Source organism: Schistocerca piceifrons, chromosome X (genome assembly GCF_021461385.2).
Source record: "Schistocerca piceifrons isolate TAMUIC-IGC-003096 chromosome X, iqSchPice1.1, whole genome shotgun sequence".
NCBI lineage: Eukaryota > Metazoa > Arthropoda > Insecta > Orthoptera > Acrididae > Schistocerca > Schistocerca piceifrons.
In genome coordinates, this window is record NC_060149.1 from 882,172,454 (window position 1) to 882,192,930 (window position 20,477).

General features: G+C 41.1%; 1 protein-coding gene across 1 annotated transcript in view; it reads left to right on the top strand.

Annotated features, from left to right (window-relative positions):
* The window catches only part of LOC124723164 (diuretic hormone class 2), a 116,165-nt gene extending 98,390 nt beyond the window's left edge, over nucleotides 1–17,775 (top strand). Inside the window, exons 3-4 of the mRNA XM_047248363.1 lie at nucleotides 8,653–8,760; nucleotides 17,505–17,775. Coding sequence (XP_047104319.1) covers nucleotides 8,653–8,760; nucleotides 17,505–17,670 — 274 coding nt within the window. The 3' untranslated portion in view covers nucleotides 17,671–17,775. The remainder of the gene's footprint in view (nucleotides 1–8,652; nucleotides 8,761–17,504) is intronic.
* Nucleotides 17,776–20,477: the final 2,702 nt, after the last annotated feature.

The following is a 20,477-nucleotide window of genomic DNA, read 5'->3' on the forward strand; positions in this document are numbered from 1 at the left end:
CATCTGAAGAACAAAAGGAACCTAGTCTTTAGAAAAATTAAGCTAGTGATTATCCCTAATCAACTAAGACTGCAAATTAGTACAGTTCGTACAATATTCACCTTTGGAAAGATGTATCACAACGCAGACGCGTTAAAACTTCTCTTCCAGATGCGTTTCGGTTATCGTAAGCTATAAATATTTTCTATCAAGTCTTTCCGTCTCGTACGTTAACATATATGCACGTACTAAATACACGCGTGAATAAACAAGATACAAAGTTACGTGGTCCAAGCCATCCTACACTGGAGACGAAGTACGTGCCCGCCAGTTTCGACATTCTTATAGAAGCTGGATTTTATATATCATGTACTCCACTGTCAAACACTAAAATTCTTAATGTACGAAGAGATTTTTCTTCTATTTGGAATCATCGAGATTGGCTTCCTCGTCCCCACCGTTAATCCAACCCTCTCAGGTCACTGTAGATTACTCCTATAAACCACCAGGTAGCATGTACTGGAAACTGTGTGGTGCGTAACTTCAAAAAGGATATTATTTACACTCAAAACTTCGTCTACGTAGCTCTCTTAGAATACATTCAAAATTTTCAGACAAGTTCTCGTTCATCTTCCTTTTGTCCAGGGATGTCTGCGTAACACAACTAAAACTACAAGAAAGGGTAAATGCTGAGATAAATATTGGGACATATGCAGTATTGCGAGGGTTGCCCAGAAAATAATGCACCGCATTTTTTTCTTCAACAATTATTTATCGAACATAATGATAATTACATGCACTAAAGAATGGTGTTTTATCTACACACCCTATTTTTCCACGTAATCTTCATCCCGTTGTATGGCCTTCCTCCAGTGAGAAACAAGGGTGTGTATGCCCTGTCGGTACCAATCCCTGTCCTGGTGGCAGAGCCAGAGCATCACTGTGTCAATCCTTGACAGATGCCCACTGCCGAGTCGTAATGCGTCTGTCCTCCCTCGCGAATGACATCAGCTCGCTGCAACATGTCAGATGTGACAGCCGTGGATAGTCTCCCCTACCGCTGCAAATCGTGGAGCTCCGCCGAACCGCCTTCTGGTGATCTCACCCTCCATGCCCAATGACTAACTGTACTTCTGTCGCCAGCAGATGCTCCATAAACTTAACACAAGCGTTTGTGAATATTCCCTTCACTGTTTTTTTCTCTGCAATGAGAAATTCAATGACGGCACGTTGCTTGTAAAGTACATCACCTACAGACGCAGTGGCAGATTTAAAAATTTTGCGCCCCTAAGCACACCATACTATATGCGCCCCCTCCCCAAAAAAAAACATGTATTAAATAATTAATATTACCCGATCATTTCACAATTGCCGTTTTGGGTGGTAGCGCTGTGAACTGTTTCCGTACTCTGCTATTCGTTGTTCTGAAGGAGGCGACAGCGGTCTATATAGTTAAGGCTAACCGGCCATTGACCTTCTCCTTCTGTGCTGGATCCATTCACATTGCCCGAACTCTTACGGGATTCGGTAAGATTGTTTGCTGCGAGTAATGAGTGTAATGGGCAGGGGCACTACGAATGTAGTGTGTGGGCATTAAGTTGGGAATGTGGGTCTCACTGGGAGCGTGCAAGAGATAAATCTCTGCAGTCGCACTCTTCTCTGTGCCCTCGGTGGCTCAGATGGATCGAGCGTCTGCTCTCTAAGCAGGAGTTCATGGGTTCGAGTCCCAGTCGGGGCACACATTTTCAACTGTCCCCGTTGATGTATATCAACACCTGTTGGCAGCTTAGGGTCTAGATTTAATTATCATTTCGTCAGTGGTCTAGTCGCGCTCAATCAAAATGTAGTATGGTTCCTGAACAGTATTGTACTGCAGCGGATAAAACAAACTTAAAACTGCATTGTGTTAACACATTCTTCTGTCGAAAGACAATAGAAACGAACACAAGGAAAATAACTTTTCTTTTATGGCCTAAAATTCAGTAGAGTGTGGTGGAGACAACGGATTTTTGTTACATATTCACTTTCAATATGTTCTTTTAAAGGAAATCGTTGAAAATGAAAATAAAAAAGTTGTGTTTCGATCTAAAAATTGAAGCGAACGTGTCGTACATTAGAAATTAATACGCACTTTTACAGAGATGCGTTCAAAATTATAATTAAACTGTCGTTTTACGAGCTAATAACTTGAACGTGTAGCAGATAAAAAAACATGTTCGGTATTAATACGGGAATCTATAGGAAAGCGTAAGAAATGAAAATGAAATAGAGATTTCGGCGCACGAACTAATAACTAAAAACAGACGAAAAAACACAGAACTGGATATGCTATTACATAATTTTACAGACTAGTGTTGAAAAATCAAATTTGTTTTATAATCTAATTGTTAACGTGTAAAGCATTATTGTCTGTGTAGCTAGATGCTGCATAATAAATGTACATAATACCTTTAACCGTGTAAGGGCTGAACAGTTTCGTACTGCAGCTACTGCTCTCACCATAGCTCTTTCTAATGGTATTAGCAAAGCTTTTACGTGTTTATCGACAGAACTGAATTACGTTATTTATTAACATTTTTTCATCAAAGCGTACTCTCCGATAACGTATATTTCCGCGATAACTATACATTTCAGCAGACACCAATAATAAGCATCAGTTGTAATATACTTCAGTTGACTTGACTGAACAAATGGTTGAAATGGCTCTGAGGACTATGGGACTTAACTTCTGAGGTCATCAGCCCCCTAGAACTTAGAACTACTTAAACCTAACTAACCTAAGGACATCACAAACATCCATGCCCGAGGCAGGATTCGAACCTGTGACCGTAGCGACAGACTGTAACGCCTAGAACCGCTCGGCCACCGCGGCCGACCTGACTGAACAGCGCCGAGCGGAACGGGTAATTCGGGTACTGTTTGATGGTGTCGGGCGCCTCCGGTCGCGTCTGCACGTAAACGACGTAGTTGTAAAAAAACAGGTAATACGTAGTTTGTAAATCCAATGAACGTGCCCTAAGCTATAATAAAAATCACATTAAATCTTAAATTTTTAAAACTGACATGAATAAGTAAACAGACTCAGCAGTCAGCAAAGTTTGCGTCTGGTTTTGACGGCAGAAAACGTGTTGATCATATCTTCACAGTTCAGACGGTTATCAATTAGGAGGTCGGCTTCGAGGTAAAGAACGGACAAGGCGTTCAGTCTCGCCTCAAACAACGTAGAACGTAGGTACGATTTCAGTCTTTTAAGAGCCGAAAACGAGCGTTCTGCTGAACAATTTGTGCCGTACATAGAAATATTCTAAGAGCAATGTTACCATTAGGAAACACGGACTGTAACCTCTCTTTTCGTAAAAAATTACTCATTTCGACTGGTATATTACTAATCTCAGAAGAATTCAAAAGTTCCTCAAAATGTATACATTCACTAGGGAAGGAAGGCTCTAAATCTGTATCATGCAGTTTTGCTGCACGTTCAGCAATATCATCAGGTGAACTGTTCTTAAGGTTACTGAAAACTGTGGAGGAGTCCAACAGTATTTCATAGCCTTCCTTCGTCCTCACTAGTTCGGCGTACAAGTTGTCGAGTACTGGGAGAAATGTTTGGACTCTAAATTTTTCCCTTCCAGTCAGAAAAACTTCTTCAGAGTCCGCCTCTTCGTCATCATGAAGTTTGCATTTTCGTGATCTTTTATAGGTGCATTCATAGTCTATATCAGTCACAATCTACATGGATTTATTTTCATAATAGTCGAACATGCCACGAATAGATGCAATAAATCCTACAAGTGATTCATATAATTCGTGCACTATTTTAGTATCAATATTTACACTTTGCAATTTCAGATTTACACTATTAACTCTCTGGAGTATGTCCTTCCAAACTGTCATCATGAATACTGTTTCTAGTCTGCTGAGTTGATTCAATAAACTTAAATCCTCATTTCGCACAAGTGGTTTTTCAAACGTGTTATTGGCAATATGTGTGAGGGCATTGATAACACCCTCCCAGTTTTCATATAGACTTACACACGCTTCCTCTCTTGCTGACCAACGTGTTTTTGACAAACTTTTTACCGTTTTGCTTTCTGGTTTCATGAAAGAAAGACGTTTATCCCAGCACTGTGTAGAAACAGAGAAAAAATTACAAACGTTTTGCACTACATTGAAAAATGAACATGCTTCCCGACAACAGCTTGCAGCACTACACAAGTGCCGACTAAATTCAAAGAATGCGCTGCACAAGGTTCACAATGCACTTTCGGATTTCGCTCTTTAATGCGTGCCTGCAAACGAATGTAGATTCCTGACATTTTGCTTGCCTTGTCATATGACTTGCTTCTACAGTCAGTAATATCAATGGAATTTCTAGACAGGACCTTTAGTACGGCCTCAGCTAAGTTTTCGGACATGTATCCTGGATTTGATAAAAACAGAAGGAAACGTTCAACAGGTTCACCAGTCTCGTTCACATTTCTCAATATGAAAGATAATTGATCAATATGTGAAATTTCTGCAGTAGAATCTACTATTAGAGAGAAATATTTGGCCAGTTTTATTTCACTTATGATAATTCTTCTTATTCGTTGAGAAAGAAGATCTATTATTTCATCACAGATTGTTGATGAAAGATAATTTGTATGTCCCTGCCTGGCTTTCCATATCGTTCAATGTGCTCTGCGAGAAAAGCATCAAACTCGGCTATAAGTTCAAGAGACATCATAAATTGGCCATTGTGTAATGAATGGAATCTTTCAACGTGTCCACGTAGGGGAAGTCCACGTCTTGTTAGCTTCTTCAGTACCCTTTTCAACATACTGCGCCAGTACATTTTTTCTGTCTCAACATATAAGTCGAAATGGTTATCTATTATTCCAAGTGACTTTTTTCTTGTTAAGAGTGATAACTCAGAATTTTTGTGTTCAAGTGAATTCTCATGATGAGATAAAATATTAGAAATATTTTTTCAATTTGCAATACCATTAGTAGCAATCGCGACCTTACCTCCGAACAATTTACATGGTGCACAAAAAACAGCACCGGTGCTACAGGACTATACTAGAAAATCGGGCAAAGTTGACTCATCATTTAAAAGTTTACGGTAAAATACATTTTGTTTAAATATCTGGTTTTATTGCCTATTGATCTTCTTGAATTAGAAAAATCACCGTTAGAATTTTGATTAATGCGACATGGTAAGAGAATGTCGATTGTTCATTCATTGACACACCATTCTGCACGATCATCACTAACGAGGTTATTTGTTTTGGTAATGTCTGACTCGACACTTAGTTTCGTGAAACTTGAAATCAGGAACAACTTGCTTTTCCTCATTTTTGAATTTTGTTTCGTCTGTATTTACTTTTTTTACAACAGCTGCAGTGGCAGAAATATCATCCGTTCTACTTGAACTCGCAGTCGAACCAGCAAAATCTTTTGTGAAAAATTTATCTACTCTGCCAAGCGTTCAAAAATGGTTCAAATGGCTCTGAGCACTATGGGACTCAACTGCTGAGGTCATTAGTCCCCTATAACTTAGAACTAGTTAAACCTAACTAACCTAAGGACATCACAAACATCCATGCCCGAGGCAGGATTCGAACCTGCGACCGTAGCGGTCTTGCGGTACCAGACTGCAGCGCCTTTAACCGCACGGCCACTTCGGCCGGCCAAGCGTTTTTAGAACATTGGCTTCTCGTTCTCGCCTTTCCTTCGATAATTTCCGAAATTCCGCACCACTTAATCTTGCACGTTTGCTTTTTTTCACTGTTATTCGTGTTAAGGCGCTTACAAAATTGTCAACCAAAAGTCAAAACAAAGGAAAAAAAATTTGTAAAAGGAAAGAAAGAAAGACTGTATCCAGTTCCAATCGTACTGCGCCGCACATGAGAACAAAGCTTTTTATTTTAAACACGGCACACGAGCACAAAGATTTTTCCTTTAAACACGGAGCGATGAACTGACCAACTCGGATTACTCGACGTGGCTGTGCTATGAAAGAACGACAATGCAGAATAATTTCATTGCATTGCCGCCTGTTTCTCTGTTGTCAGTGAACAGTAGAAGCACACCTGCAGGCTGGAGCTCATCTCGTAAAGAAAACGGGATAGCCCCTTTTTTGGCTTCTGTTTCCCGCAGCCGGTCTGAGTGGCCGTGCGGTTCTGGGCGCTACAGTCTGGAAACGAGCGGCCGCTACGGTCGCAGGTTCGAATCCTGCCTCGGGCATGGATGTGTGTGATGTCCTTAGGTTAGTTAGGTTTAATTAGTTCTAAGTTCTAGGCGACTGATGACCTCAGAAGTTAAGTCGCATAGTGCTCAGAGCCATTTGAACCATTTTTTTTCTGTTTCCCGCGTCACCGGAATTTTAGCTGGAACGCAAATATGTTCTGAATATTCTTGACACTGTCTCTCTAATTTAAAAAGCAAGTAATTTTCGCAATTTCTTGCAGTGAGCTCTGCTGGATCGACTCTTATCCCACTTATTCTTATAACATTTTAGCGGTTTCTGTGTGCAGAGTGGACAGACTACAAAGTTTAAGTAGTCTTGTTGGCAGTTGGTGTGGTGTGTTGTTTGTGTGAGCACTTCTGTTATGTCTAAATGCAAATGCACCTTTTATTCCAACATAAAATAAAAATAGCCTTTCCTCGAAGAAAAAAAGCTTAGCTCAGAAGTTAAATATAAAATTTGCAATGCCACGTACCATTCGATTGCACAGAGTGGGAACTTTGATATAGTGCAGGCTGCAGCACAATAAATGAGACCAACGAAAGTTGGTTTCTTCTTCTTTTTTCGCCAAAGAAAGTAACAAAGTAAATAAATAAAGAAAATTTTTAAACTGTTGTGAAGTATATTTCACACATTATTAGATATTCTGCTTATGTTCTTTTCGTATACACATGTGTTTAAAAATGTAAAACATTCCCAGTATCAACATGTTTTGTTAAACGGGTGTCATTAAATCATAGCACAGATACTGAAGACCACAGAGCTTTCACATTAATTACAGAAATGGAGGGTTGACTTGATACTTCCCCGTAATTTCTACAAGAAATTTAAGTAGAGTCGGGTTTTACATACTGAGGCCCACACATGTTACAGTATTTAAGAAACTGCTGATTAGTTTATCACAGCTTTTTAGGGGTTCCGGTATTTTCACGGGGAAGATATGGTAGGGTTAAGTAGGAGCCGACAAAATTCTCGGAATAATAACGTTTCAGACATTGTATTGTAGATTGCCGTCCTGACAGCTTACTTCAAAATATTTTGAACAATCATGAAGATGATACCAGACAGAGACCCAATGTTAAATTTCCATTTAGTCACTAAGTAAACTATATATATTTCCAAGCTTGTATTGTTGAATTTCGTTCTTAAGGCTTATTTAAACTAGCAAGTTGTCTAACAATATTAAAAATTTTTGTCGTTTGTAAGCGCAGTTATTTTAAAACGTGAAAGGTTAAAATGAGTACAGATCAAACAATGCTGCCCCCCTTAAGGTGCCACTGCTATGCCCGTGCCTGTCCTGCAGCTACGCTATCTGTCGGAAGTGACGGAAACTTGGCGCTCTCACTCAGGAGACTTCAAATAATACACAAGTAACGTTCCAAATTCGTATAATTGTTTTCGGCTGAGAAAAAAAATGTGGTGCATTACTTTCTTCGTAATTCTCTCGGAATGATAGTGCTCACTATTACTACGTTTTACACGTTTTCTTCGATACTCACACTTCCATGTTTTGCATGCACATATTACGTAAATGGTAGTCTGCAGGTCAGTTACCTGAAGTAAATTATTAGAAGCCAATTTTATCTCTGCTCATAATGGAAAGAATGTAGTCGGAGGAAACAACTTCAGATGAAATTTATTCCAGTTTATTTTGGTGTGGTAGTACAGCAACATTCTGTTGTGATTTATGGTAAAAGGTTGCAGAAAGCTCTTTATTGGTTCAAAAACGACGCTTCTTAAGAGGGTAGGGCATCATCAGGTTATTTCGTGAATTGTGGTTAGTCAGTTATGTCAGCGCAGTGTAGGGGCATGCTAAAAAACGGTAAGCATGGCCCCATAGGTAACTGCTGGTGGCCAATCCGCACTCACGCATTGTGTACACTGTTAAGAGTTTGTGAGTGTGGCCTTACTCGGTGCTGCTATGACCGACGACCCACACTGCACGTGATAACATCATGATGCTCTACCTGCGTGAAACGTGTCACTTTTGAGCCAATAAAAAGCTTTATGCAATCTAGGACAGTCTTTCAGTATGAAAATTCAGATGAAACTGCCTCGATTAAAATGTAATCCAATGGCCTCATGTACAATAAACGACCTAAATTACAGCAAAATCCTACTATCTTATGCTGCTGTTAATTGTACATTTTTCTACAGTTGAAAACGTCGCTAAATGAAATAAAATTATAATACGCGTTCACCGTCATAATAGAAATTGTCAATGGTACGTTTTCGTACATAGCAATCCGGCAAGATGCTGTCTATCGCTGCACTTTTAAAAGCGATTCTTACGTTTGGTTAAACCGAAACGCTTTAATTTGTGTGGTCTATGAAAATAAAAAGCGATCAATAAAGAACAATATATTAATTATTATAATTAAAAACAATCATGTGGCGCAAGAGATAGTAAGATATTGCGTACAGTTGCCTTTTCTGTTTTCCAGAAACAACTACGTGTCAGACTACGAGATGGAGCAAACAGCGCCCCTTCTTAGCATCCTGGAGCTGATTTCCAAGCTGCGACAGACAAGCAGCATCGCTGAAGACCCAGCGTAAGTCAATGAGCCAAACCACCTGTTTAACTTACCCTAGGACGAAAATCAGATAAATACTTCTAAGTCAATGACTGACCATAAACTATCTTAGCTGGAATAAGTGTTCTGGGGCTTGTATGAAGTGTTTTTACGAAACGTTAGAAAATTCATTGGCTCAGATCTATTTCTTATCATGAAATACTTGTGTAAGAATCTCTGATAACTGTACATTGCTTGAAGCATGGTATCGTAACTGAACACTATTTGTTTCGAAAAAAATATTTCGATTTTACAACACTGCTCTGCGTTATGTGTTGAGTACAGCAATCTGCACTCGGTTTCGTGTCTCACTCGTGTGGTCTTGCTAATCCTCTCGTTGCTTATGTACACAAAAGTTTCACTATACGTGATGAACAGAAACGAGACTCAAATTACCTTCCTATAACTGAAAAATTTTCGAGGACTAAGGACATATATAGTAGTAGAAATCAGCATAAAGGCATGAACATTTGTAGGAAAATAAACGATGTCGGTTGCAATAGTTCTGCACAGTGTATATACAAGAGTATGAGATTCAGTACCCTGATTATAGCATTTGATGTCAGTATTACAGTATATAACAAGCCATCAATTCAGATGGTAGAGGGTGGAACTCGGTATAATGGAAGTCGGCTCTGTGCGGTGTTAGTGTGTGCGTACTACCTTCCCTGCACATGGGAAATAGACACCATTAGTGACAATGTGTATCGCGTACATAAACCATGATTGTGACAGTGTCACGCGGAAGACAGTTATCAAAAAAATGGTTCAAATGGCTCTGAGCACTATGGGACTCAACTGCTGAGGTCATTAGTCCCCTAGAACTTAGAACTAGTTAAACCTAACTAACCTAAGGACATCACAAACATCCATGCCCGAGGCAGGATTCGAACCTGCGACCGTAGCGGTCTCGCGGTTCCAGACTGCAGCGCCAGAACCGCGCGGCGACAGTTATCATGTGATGAAAAAGCAAAAATCGTGCGTAGAACGAAATGGAAGTCTCTAATCGTCAAATCGTCAAGAAGATTAACCGTTCAAGTACATTGATAAAATTTCATTAGATTATGCGCACGATATTGACACACGGAAAATATGGGCAACGTAGAAAGTCATCTGAGGTATCGAAACGGTTACATTGCGTAAAGCAAGAGCCACAAATCGTTATTCTTCTTGACTTGTTGATGATTTGCAGTTACCAGTAATTGCCAGACGTGTACGAGAAATATTGTCAAACGAAAACATCTTGCTTTCAAGAAAAGACTGCAGAAATTTGCTCTAACACCAAAACATAAACAGGCTAGACTGGATATTTCTGCAAAACAAGTCATGGACTTGAGAATAGAATAAAGTCATCTTCAGAGATGAAAAGAAGTTTAATTTAGATTGTCTGGATGGATTTCAGTATGCAGAAATTTTGGTGGTGGTATAATTATGATTTGTCCGGTCTTCTGCACTGAAGGTAAATAACTAATTGCTTGGGTGGACGCTAGAATGAACTCTAATATGTACACTGAGATACTAGAGACAGGATGGATTAGAATGTATAAGACCTAGGGAACGAAAGTCTAATGTTTCCAGAAGATAATGCATCTATGCATGTTTCTGTTCAACAAAAAAGTAGTTTGAAGTATATCGATGTCTTGCCCAGGTCTGTACGTAGCCTAGACCTGAATCTCGTGAAAACCTTTGGGGAATACTTGCAATTGGTGTTTGTCGAAATAGAAGTCAATTTGAGGCCGCAAGTGAGCTGAAAAGAGCGATACGAGAAGAGTGGGAGACAATTTCATTGCAAGATCGACAAACCCTAACAAATTCAATGCCGAAGAGAATCTTTGAGGTAATTAACAAGAACGGTGTTGGCCAAAGTACTAACAATGCAATACCACAACAGGACAGTAAGTGCCTTTATACCAATTTCCATCCAGGAAATGCAAACGCCTTATTTTTGTTACTCGTGTTATGAAAGAAACTATGTAATTTCGTTATGATCGTTTATGTTAGATATGTATGGAGTACCTTCATAATACATTCGATACATATATGCTGGATACTTTACTTTCTTAAGAACCTTTATTTGTACTGATTTGCACTACTGTAACGACTCCTACAAAACGTACAATATTTCATTTAACCGACACTTTACATCAACCCCGAACATATACAAGCAGCTTCAGTTTTTGTTTCACAAAGTTATGATAATTTAAGTGATATATAAACAAGAAATATGCGCCCATTACGTAATTTATGTGTAGATTTTTGCTTACACCTTATCCGCAGTGCTAGAGAGTGTTCTCAGCGATTTGGAAAATATTGCTTCTGCAGCACAACACCATTAAATTTTCGCAGTTTACTTCAAGTGACAATAGTCTTGGTAACACTCTAAAGGCTTTACGGTTTGTAATAATTTCCCCGAGGATTCTCTCTCTGAAAATAATTACTCTTCTGCAGGTTAGATTCGCGTGTATCCTTTTCTTATGATACCACTATTTTCCCGTTAATTAAATTCCTAAGTAGTTGAGATTTCTTTGTGATTGTTTTTAAACTTTCCGACGCGATTTATTGCCCTCGTTAGTAGTGCGTTATGAATACGGCGGCGCGTCTGAAAGAACTCTGCTCGTAAAAAGTCTTTTAGGAAGCGGGGAGCTGTGGCACGTCCGCTACAGTCTCTGGCCACCTCCGGCATGAATGTGGCTAAAGTAAATTCTAAACTCAAACATCGCTATCTCGCAAGGCATGCAGATTAGTGCGAGGTCTACGTATCGAGGGCAAATATCGTTGGGAGATTGTCTCCGCTCAGTTAAGCTGACTGCTGTTCCGAACGGCAAAGAGCAATACAAACTGCCCACGAGCAGTATTCTACTGTACACAGTAACAGACACTAACAGTTAGAATGTCTGTTCCCGTCGCTTTCGTTGTCACAAGAGGAGCAGAAACACGACTAGAATCATAATGGTGGAAACCGAATCCACAACAGAAGCTACCAACGTCTACAAATAACGATTGTTCGTAAACGCCGAATTCGCTCCGCTGACGTGCATCTTGGAGATATTAAGGCAGACTTATTCTGTTTAGAAATTACATACTATGCTTAACGTATCAGTTTGGAACAGATAGGCCAATTACTTCAACACAGACAGTCTCTGCAATGTTCAAGTTGCCTATTCCCGAAATGTAACTACCGAGATTTTTATGGCTGGCTCTGAGCACTATGGGACTTAACATCTGAGGTCATCAGTCCCCTAGAACTTAGCACTACTTAAACCTAACTAACGTAAGGACATCACACACGTCCATGCCCTAGGCAGGATTCGAACCTGCGACCGTAGCGGTGGCGCGGTTCCAGACTGAAGCGCCTAGAGCCGCTCGGCCACTCCGGCCGGCCCGAGATTTTTACATTTGCAGTTTTGTGCTTATTACATTCTTTCAAAAGAAAACAGTCAGAGTATTGCCTCGATAAGGAACAAATTTAACGGAAAAGAGGCTGACTTTATTTCATGAAATAACAAATACATTGTTGAGAATGTGGTGTTCCTAAACCATCTTCAAAATTAAAGTGATTAAAGTCTCGGAGAATGTAGTGTAAAAAAGAGATATAAACCTAAAAAGAAACAGACTTATTAGGAAGACGACTAGAGATACAGATTGGAGAATTTATGTAAGAATGTGTGTACCAGATTAAATTAAGCATCTTAGAGTATTAAGAGCATATATGACTTACAAATGGCTCTAAGCACTATGGGACTTTCACATCTGAGGTCATCAGTCCCGTAGACTTAGAACTACTTAAACCCAACGAACCTAAGGACATCACACATATCCATGCCCGAGGCAGGATTCGAACCTGCGACCGTAGTAGCGGCGCGGTTCCGGAGTGAAGCGCCAAGAACCGCTCGGACACAGCGGCCGGCATACATGACTTGCAGATGCATAATATGTTGCAGGAATAAAAAAGACAAAAAATATCATGAGCTGATTGATTTTCCCAAGTACCTGTGTCAGTCAATAGCTATGCTGGTGAATTTCATAAAACATGGAGGTTTTGAGGGTTCCTGTACGCCTGCTTAAGCCTGATCTGAAGAGCAGCAAACTGCACAACTTGTATGAGCTGTAAATAGCATGAGACTCTATACTGACTTACTGAAGGCATCATGTCTGTCACATGTTCTGATACGACTGCTCGTAATCTCTGATGAGATCCTTTTCATTCCTGTCTTTCCAAAGGTGACTGATGCAATAAAGGACTTTAATGTTTCGTGTAATACGTCAACGGAAGAGTAACATGTACTGATCTTTAGGTTATTCAGTGCCTCTTCAAGTAGTTAACTTTTTATTTTATATTGGTTCAATACATCTATGAGACAACAAAATAACAGCGATGTTTACTTGTTGTACATAGCAGCATGAAGACATGTATCACGCCTAAATAAAGCTCCAGTATTATATTTATACAGACAAGTAAACAGATTCACGTTATAGATCAGTGAGAATGGAAAGACCTATTGATCAGCTAGCTATTGTTAAAGGGAGGATTTCATGTAGGCTTGCCGTGCCGGGCACCCGTACGGTATTAGGTGTCTTGTCACGGTTCGCGCGGCTCCCCCACCCTCCTCCCCATCGGAGGTTTGAGTCCTCCCTCGGGCATGGGTGTGTGTGTTGCCCTTAGCGTAAGTTAGTTTAAGTTAGATTAAGTAGTGCGGAAGCCTAGGGACCGATGACCTCAGCAGATTGGTCCCATAGTCCTTATCACAAATTTCCAAATTTACCATGTAGACTTCGCCACTGGTATTTCCGTCGTCTACAGGTTGTTCCCTTTCCGTAAAAAGTCTTAAGAGTCCTAGTTGCCTGATAGGTGCGGAGGGCGTTTAGGCAAATGACGTCTGAGATCAATATCGTAACCCGGGCTCTGTGGAAGAATTTCTTTTCCAGATAGAGACGTCGGAGGTATTGCAGCAATCTCTCCGACGAATATCTACAGGATACTGAATTATCAGACGAGAAAGAACAATTAGTACGTGGAGATCAGCGGAAATGTGATAAGAATGTAATTACTGATTTCAGAGCCGAATTTGATTGCTATGTAAGACACGAGCCTCTTTTTAGCAATTAAGCGTTATCGTTTAGGATTTACGAAAGCAAGACAACGTTTCTTTCCGAAATTTCAGCTCCATTATTTTTACTACCAGTATTCTAGATACCTAGTGCGTGGATTTACGTTATTTTTCACGTTCTACTAAACAAAGGCAGTGAGAGAGCTTTCCATTTACGACTCGCAAAGTTAAATAACTATACGACGTTTTCGTACTGGAAGAACATGTTTCAGTAAAAAGTAGGGTTCTCCTTTCTCTGATATATTAGATTTACCCGCACGTTGTGTAGAAATAGCTATCTTGGCAGAAAGTTTCGGCTACAAGAATACTACAACGATATCTTCCAACATTTTTCCAGTACAAGAGTATAACCTGTTTTTTGTTTTGCAGTCTGCAGACGATCTAGCGTGCCGTACTCAGCTTTTCCCAAGTCTGACTGAATCTCTTCTTCTTCCAAACAATATCATCGATGCTCTATGATATGTACCTCAATGTTCAAAGTAATTGCAGACTTGCAGTTAGTCGCAGTTTACTACACTCTATAATGTTTTGAGTCGGCATCTGTCAGTCATCGTCAAGTGAACCACCGAAGACTGCCGAAACGTTTCCCCATGTAGTGAGTATTAGATGGGATACCGGGCAGGTCCCCAGCCGAAATATCGTGGAGTGGAGCAAACGACGACCGGCTGCAACCCAAAATTCCTTTGAACATTTAATTCGCGGGTAAAATTCAAGTGTAGTTCAATATTTATACGGGCTGCGGAAATACAGTTTGACCATAAATGTAGAGCAGAAAGACAACATCAAACAAAGGTCTTTGAGTATAGGAACTAGGGGTCACAGTTCCACATATTCGGCGCTATAGGAACGTAATTGAAATCTGACATATGGCTGCCTTTACTCAAAATCAAATGTAACTCACAGAAATGTATACGTAAACAAAATATGTGGACTAGCTAATCGTCACGATGAGAACACGAAAAACTTACAGCATCACTTACACGTGTATCGCACTTAGCTGACGTACCATACAGAACTTCTTTAGAAATCAGAATACTTACATGTCCATTTTCCATGTTTCATTATGTCCTGTAAAATGAGTATGCCCTTGTTCACAGATTTGTTACCACTTAATTAACGTAAGTGCATCGTAGCAAATGTCCAAACTGATCACCGTTTTCAACCAGAAATAGCGCCGTAAGCAAAAACTGCGACCCCTAGTTCCGGTAGTCAAATTTCTTCGTTTGGTCCTGACTTTCTGCTCCACACCTTCGGTCAAATTGTTATTTCACACCCTGTGTATTTTTAGTTTGAGTACTAGGCGATGATCCCTTCACTTACACATTAAATAAACCTATATTTCTGGGACATGTCCCATCCCCAACTTCCTTCCTCTGGTAAGAATATTTCTCTGGCATGTTTCCTTGCCTGTTCCACTTGAAAGCGTTCTTCTCACATTTTGTCTTTTCATTTTATTTTAACGCCATGCTGTAGCGTCACTTATCAAATGCTACTAATGTTTAGTTCTGAAAATTTCTTGTTGCCTATTTTTCACATTTGTACTGTGAGGTGCTCTAGATAGGTAATGTTAGATAGTTCTTGCTTAATCCCGATCAATATTAGGCACCAGGGAATTTTGTTTTTCTGAGGAAAGGGTTCTTAGCCTGTACATCCCACGTTTTAAAATCCTCTATCTTCAAAAAGCCTCCATAATCTTGCTTCCTACAAGTAAAAACCGTTCAACAGCCCATATCGCACAAAATATTTTTTTCTTTAAGACAACCGGTTTCGACAGACTATGATATCTTCAGGTCTTAGAACCTTTTCGTTGTAAAACTTGTTCATTTTACGATGACATCACACACAAAATGTCAAACGTATAACAACTGTACATTATAAATGGTTTGTCATTGCTAAAATATTTAAAAAACGTAAATCACGTTAAGCAACAGCTATATAGATGGCTCTGAGCACTATGCGACTTAACTTCTGAGGTCATCAGTCGCCTAGAACTTAGAACTAATTAAACCTAACTAACCTAAGGACATCACACACATCCATGCCCGAGGCAGGATTCGAACCTGCGACCGTAGCGTTCGCGCGGTTCCAGACTGTAGCGCCTTTAACCGCTTGGCCACCCCGGTCGGCTATGCTGGACATATTCTAAACAGTGCGAATTCACTTGTTTGTGACGTCAGAGTAAAATGAACATGTTTTGCAACAAAAAGATTTTAAGACTTGATGATGACAGCGCAGTCTCTTGGAAACCGATTATCTTAAATATAAAAAAAATTATGCGGTCTTGGCTGTTGAATGGTTTTTAACAAGTAAACAGATCGCCCTTTACCTCTCTAAATGAGAAACGTCAATCCTACTGCTAAATTACTTCTCTTCTCTTACAACATGTTTTTACATATTTTTTAAATTCAGTTAGTCCAGAATCCGGACAGAGTATTCGGCAATTATTCCTTCATTTTTTACGTTGCAAGCAGTGTGAAGAATCTGTTTTCCATTCGAGAAAGACCGTAATACTTGCGTGTTGTTCGAATCTACCGGTAACAACTCTAGCAGCACGCCCCTGAATTTCTTCAGTGTCTTCCTTTAATCCGGCCTGGTGCGTATCCGAAACACTTGAGCAGTATTGAAGAATGGGTCGTATTAGTGTCCTATATGCGCTCTGCTTTACAGATGAACCACACTTTCCTAAAATTTTCCCTATAAATCAGAGTCGATCTTATGCCTTCCCTACTACAATCCTTACATGCTCTTTCGATTTTATATCGCTCTGCAACGTTATGCCTAGATAGTTAATCACTGTGACTCTGTAAAGCGGTACACTACTAATGTCTTATTCGAAAATTACGGGGTTTTTCTCCCACTAATCTGGAATAACTCACATTTTTATGCCATTGATCACACCAACTAAAAATTTGGCCTCGGTCATCTTCTACCCAACTACAGTCTCTCAACTGCGACACCTTCCGGTGCACCACAGCATCATCAGCAAACAGCTCTCAGATTGCTGCTCACCCTGTCTGCCATATCATTTATGCAGTGGGACTCAACTGCTGAGGTCATTAGTCCCCTAGAACTTAGAACTAGTTAAACCTAACTAACCTAAGGACATCACAAACATCCATGCCCGAGGCAGGATTCGAACCTGCGACTGTAGCGGTCTTGCGGTTCCAGACTGCAGCGCCTTTAACCGCACGGCCACTTCGGCCGGCCAACACGGTTTGCTTCCTTGGTATTTTCCGAATTTCGTTGTTAAACCACGTACAGATAGACTACACCTCACTGCAGTGACAGTTTGGAGAGTCTCGCCATTCCCAGCTGTATAAAGTATCAGCTATTCTCCATGTCCAACCTGCACCAGGTGACACGAGGACGTTCGGGAGTTTGATAGCTGGGTTTTCGACTCGCAAAGAACCTTTCCGGGGTAAACATGACTATTCCGATTTCCAGCCAGCCACAGCCGCATTGTAGGACCTGCCTGAAACGTTCTGCACGGGCAGAGACCGAATCTGCTCTAATCTTGCAGCGAGAGCTCGCTGGCTTCTTACGAGAGGTGGAGTGATACGTAACACCGAGTGCTGTTTTGTTGCAGGTCTGCATTTGTGACGGAACTTGTTGCAGGGCGAAGCGCGGCCTGGACCTGGGCATCAACCGCGGCTTCTCGGGCGCGCAGGCGGCTAAGCACCTGATGGGCCTGGCAGCAGCTCAGTACGCAGCAGGGCCCGGCCGCAGGCGCCGCGACACACACCAGCAGCCGCAGCAGCCCGCGGGCGCCCCCTCCGCGTAGGCCGCCCGCCGGACACCACTCGTAGCGCGACCGTAGCTCCTACCGTAGTACCGCACTCACCGTCTATTTACTGTTGAGTCATGTAATAAACCACTCTGTAGACAGCTGCCTGTGTCTTCATTTACTACCTCCCACTCACTATCACTGGAATGTCTACGGAGCGACCATAACATAATGCGCACGTCGTCAACACCGAGTGGTAAATGTTATGTGACTCTCGGTAATGACCTATTGTTTACATTTTCCGAACAAGTATGAAAATTTTAGTATTATGCATATATATAATGTTTTTATATGTTTATTTATTAGTAACAGTGACACAGATGCATTTTGCAGTGCTCGAAAGGATTAACAGGTCCTTTTCATAGGCAAGTGCCAGAAAGTTCCGTGACTTTGAAGGCAGCATATATTGGCGGCAAAAGTTCTGTTCGCTCCGTAGATATTCCTCCCCTGTCTACCAGACTAGAGGACTAGACGCAGTATTATGAAATGAGTCTATCTAAGCAACACACAAATGATAGTTGAGATACAATATATTTTTATTTTAATGGATTAGAGAAATGGGCCTTACTACCAAATACTGAGTCAGGAAACACACATGAAAATATTGATGCAAACATAATACACAAAATATACTCAAAAGATTAAAGTCAGTAGGTATATACTTTCACATCATTAATTCAAATTTAATCCACAAGCAGTAAACAAGGCAAATGGACAAACAAATCAGGTAAGAAGTAAAAACCGAAATTACCATTAAAATTTTCATTTACGAACACAATGGACAAACATTTGTTACGTCTAGGAGACATGACGATTATATTGTGTAACACGCCCTCTACCCCTATTATTTGCCTCAATTCAGTGGTGTCTTCACATGTTTCTTCAGCTGAAGCCACTCAGTGTTGATGTTGTGCCAGACGGAATAACACTCTTCGACACAGATGTGGGTTATTAGACTGCCGCTGTAGGATGCCGAGTTGATACTATGAAACACATAATATATTAGATCAGTTTATTATAACTTGAACAGACGAAATACTTTGAAACAATCCACTGCCACAGGAATGTCATGTATATTTGTTACAGTCACTGAATACTCACTTCTGACATGATACGGTACAAGATAATATCTCTTCTCTTAAAGTACAATTGATTATCAACTATTACGTAGAGTTGTGTCTTATCAACCCTCGCACTGCTGGCTGTAGCGAATCGATGCTGTCGTCTTCGGAGAGAGTTGTGGACTGGGCTGAGCGTCACTCCGCCTACGCCAGCGGTTATGTGTCTTGCTAACGTCTCTCACTCGTCGTTGCTTCTGGTAGCGACTGCGCACACTTTTGGTTCTGTAGCGAGATACCGACTTTGCCTGGGCACCTCATTCTTAGGACGACACCAAATTCCTCCCACCTCTCCCCCCTCCCAAAACCTCCACACCGTCCTGTGGAGGACCCGTGTCCGCATCCTGGTATCTACCTCGAAAGTGACTGGGAGCACAGGTCGAAAAACCGGCCAGAGGGTGCACGCCCGCATCCAATGACACAGATGCTGTGGCAAAGACGTCGGCGACTTTAGCGAAGGCGACGGCGGTGTCAGTGGCGGCAGTCCATCTCCGTGGTCACCACCCTCGACAGTGCCGGTCGCACTGGCGGAGAGGCTGCTGTTCTGGACCACAGCGGTGTGCTGGGTTTGTGGGCAAACATTCTGCAGCCGAATCACTGGCGTAACAGCGCCGCAGCTGGTTCCGGTGATGTCGATGCAGCCCGGCGGAACCTTGAACGATGTAAACTGAACGTCCTAAAACTTTTGTGATGACACCTTGATCCCAACGCTGTTTCTAGCCAAAACGTTTAAAGAAGACTTCACCCTGAAACTTTGTCTGACCTTGCGGTACAAAGTGTTTCCCTGGCAGCTGCAGAAGATGCGACAGAGTATGCTGGCGACGACAGTGTAACAATTCTGCCGGAGACTTCCTGTCATATGGCAAGGTGCAGTAGAACGAAAGAAAACTCTTTAAGGCTTGCTCCATTGTGTGCAAGCAATAGTTTCCCCATGTGGCTTCTGAACGTTCGAATGAAGCATTCAGCTACACTGTTAGACTGAGGGTGAAAAAGTGCAGTGGTTACACGCTTTATTCTGTTGGTTGCACAACACTGTCGAAAATCGGCTCGTGTGAATCATGCTCTGTTGTCAAAGACAAGGACCTCAGGAAGACCTTCGAGACAAAAAATAGAAGACAAATCCGGTACTGCGCTATCAATAGTCAAATGTTCAAACGTGTGTGAATTCCTAAGGGACCAAACTGTTGAGGTCATCGGTCCATAGATTTACACACTACTTAAACTAATTTAAACTAATCAAAATATCCAGGGGTGTACTGCCGGTCTACAGTGTCCAACGGGCACTACAAAGCTACCTGTAGCGCATGTATTGCTAAGCCACTTGCAGAGCTGGGTCAGAAGCGGTTGCTCTGATAGTATAGAGAGGAATATTTTGAAGGATTGCAAAATACTGAGAATCGCTCTGATAACATGATACCTCAGACGAATCAAACACTGTGTCAGTACCAACCGATAACCGGGACAAGTCAGCATTCAAATGTTGTGCATTACCCCTGTAGAACAACTCATACTGATAATTATACAATATTAGAGCCCAACGTTACAGTTCTCACGCTGTCCATGGTGGGATAGGTTTGGAAAGATTTAACAAAGTTGTAAAGGCTGACACTCTGTAATCAATACAACTTACTACCATACAAGTATTGGTGAAACTTTGTAAGACGTATATAATGGCGAGAGTCTCTT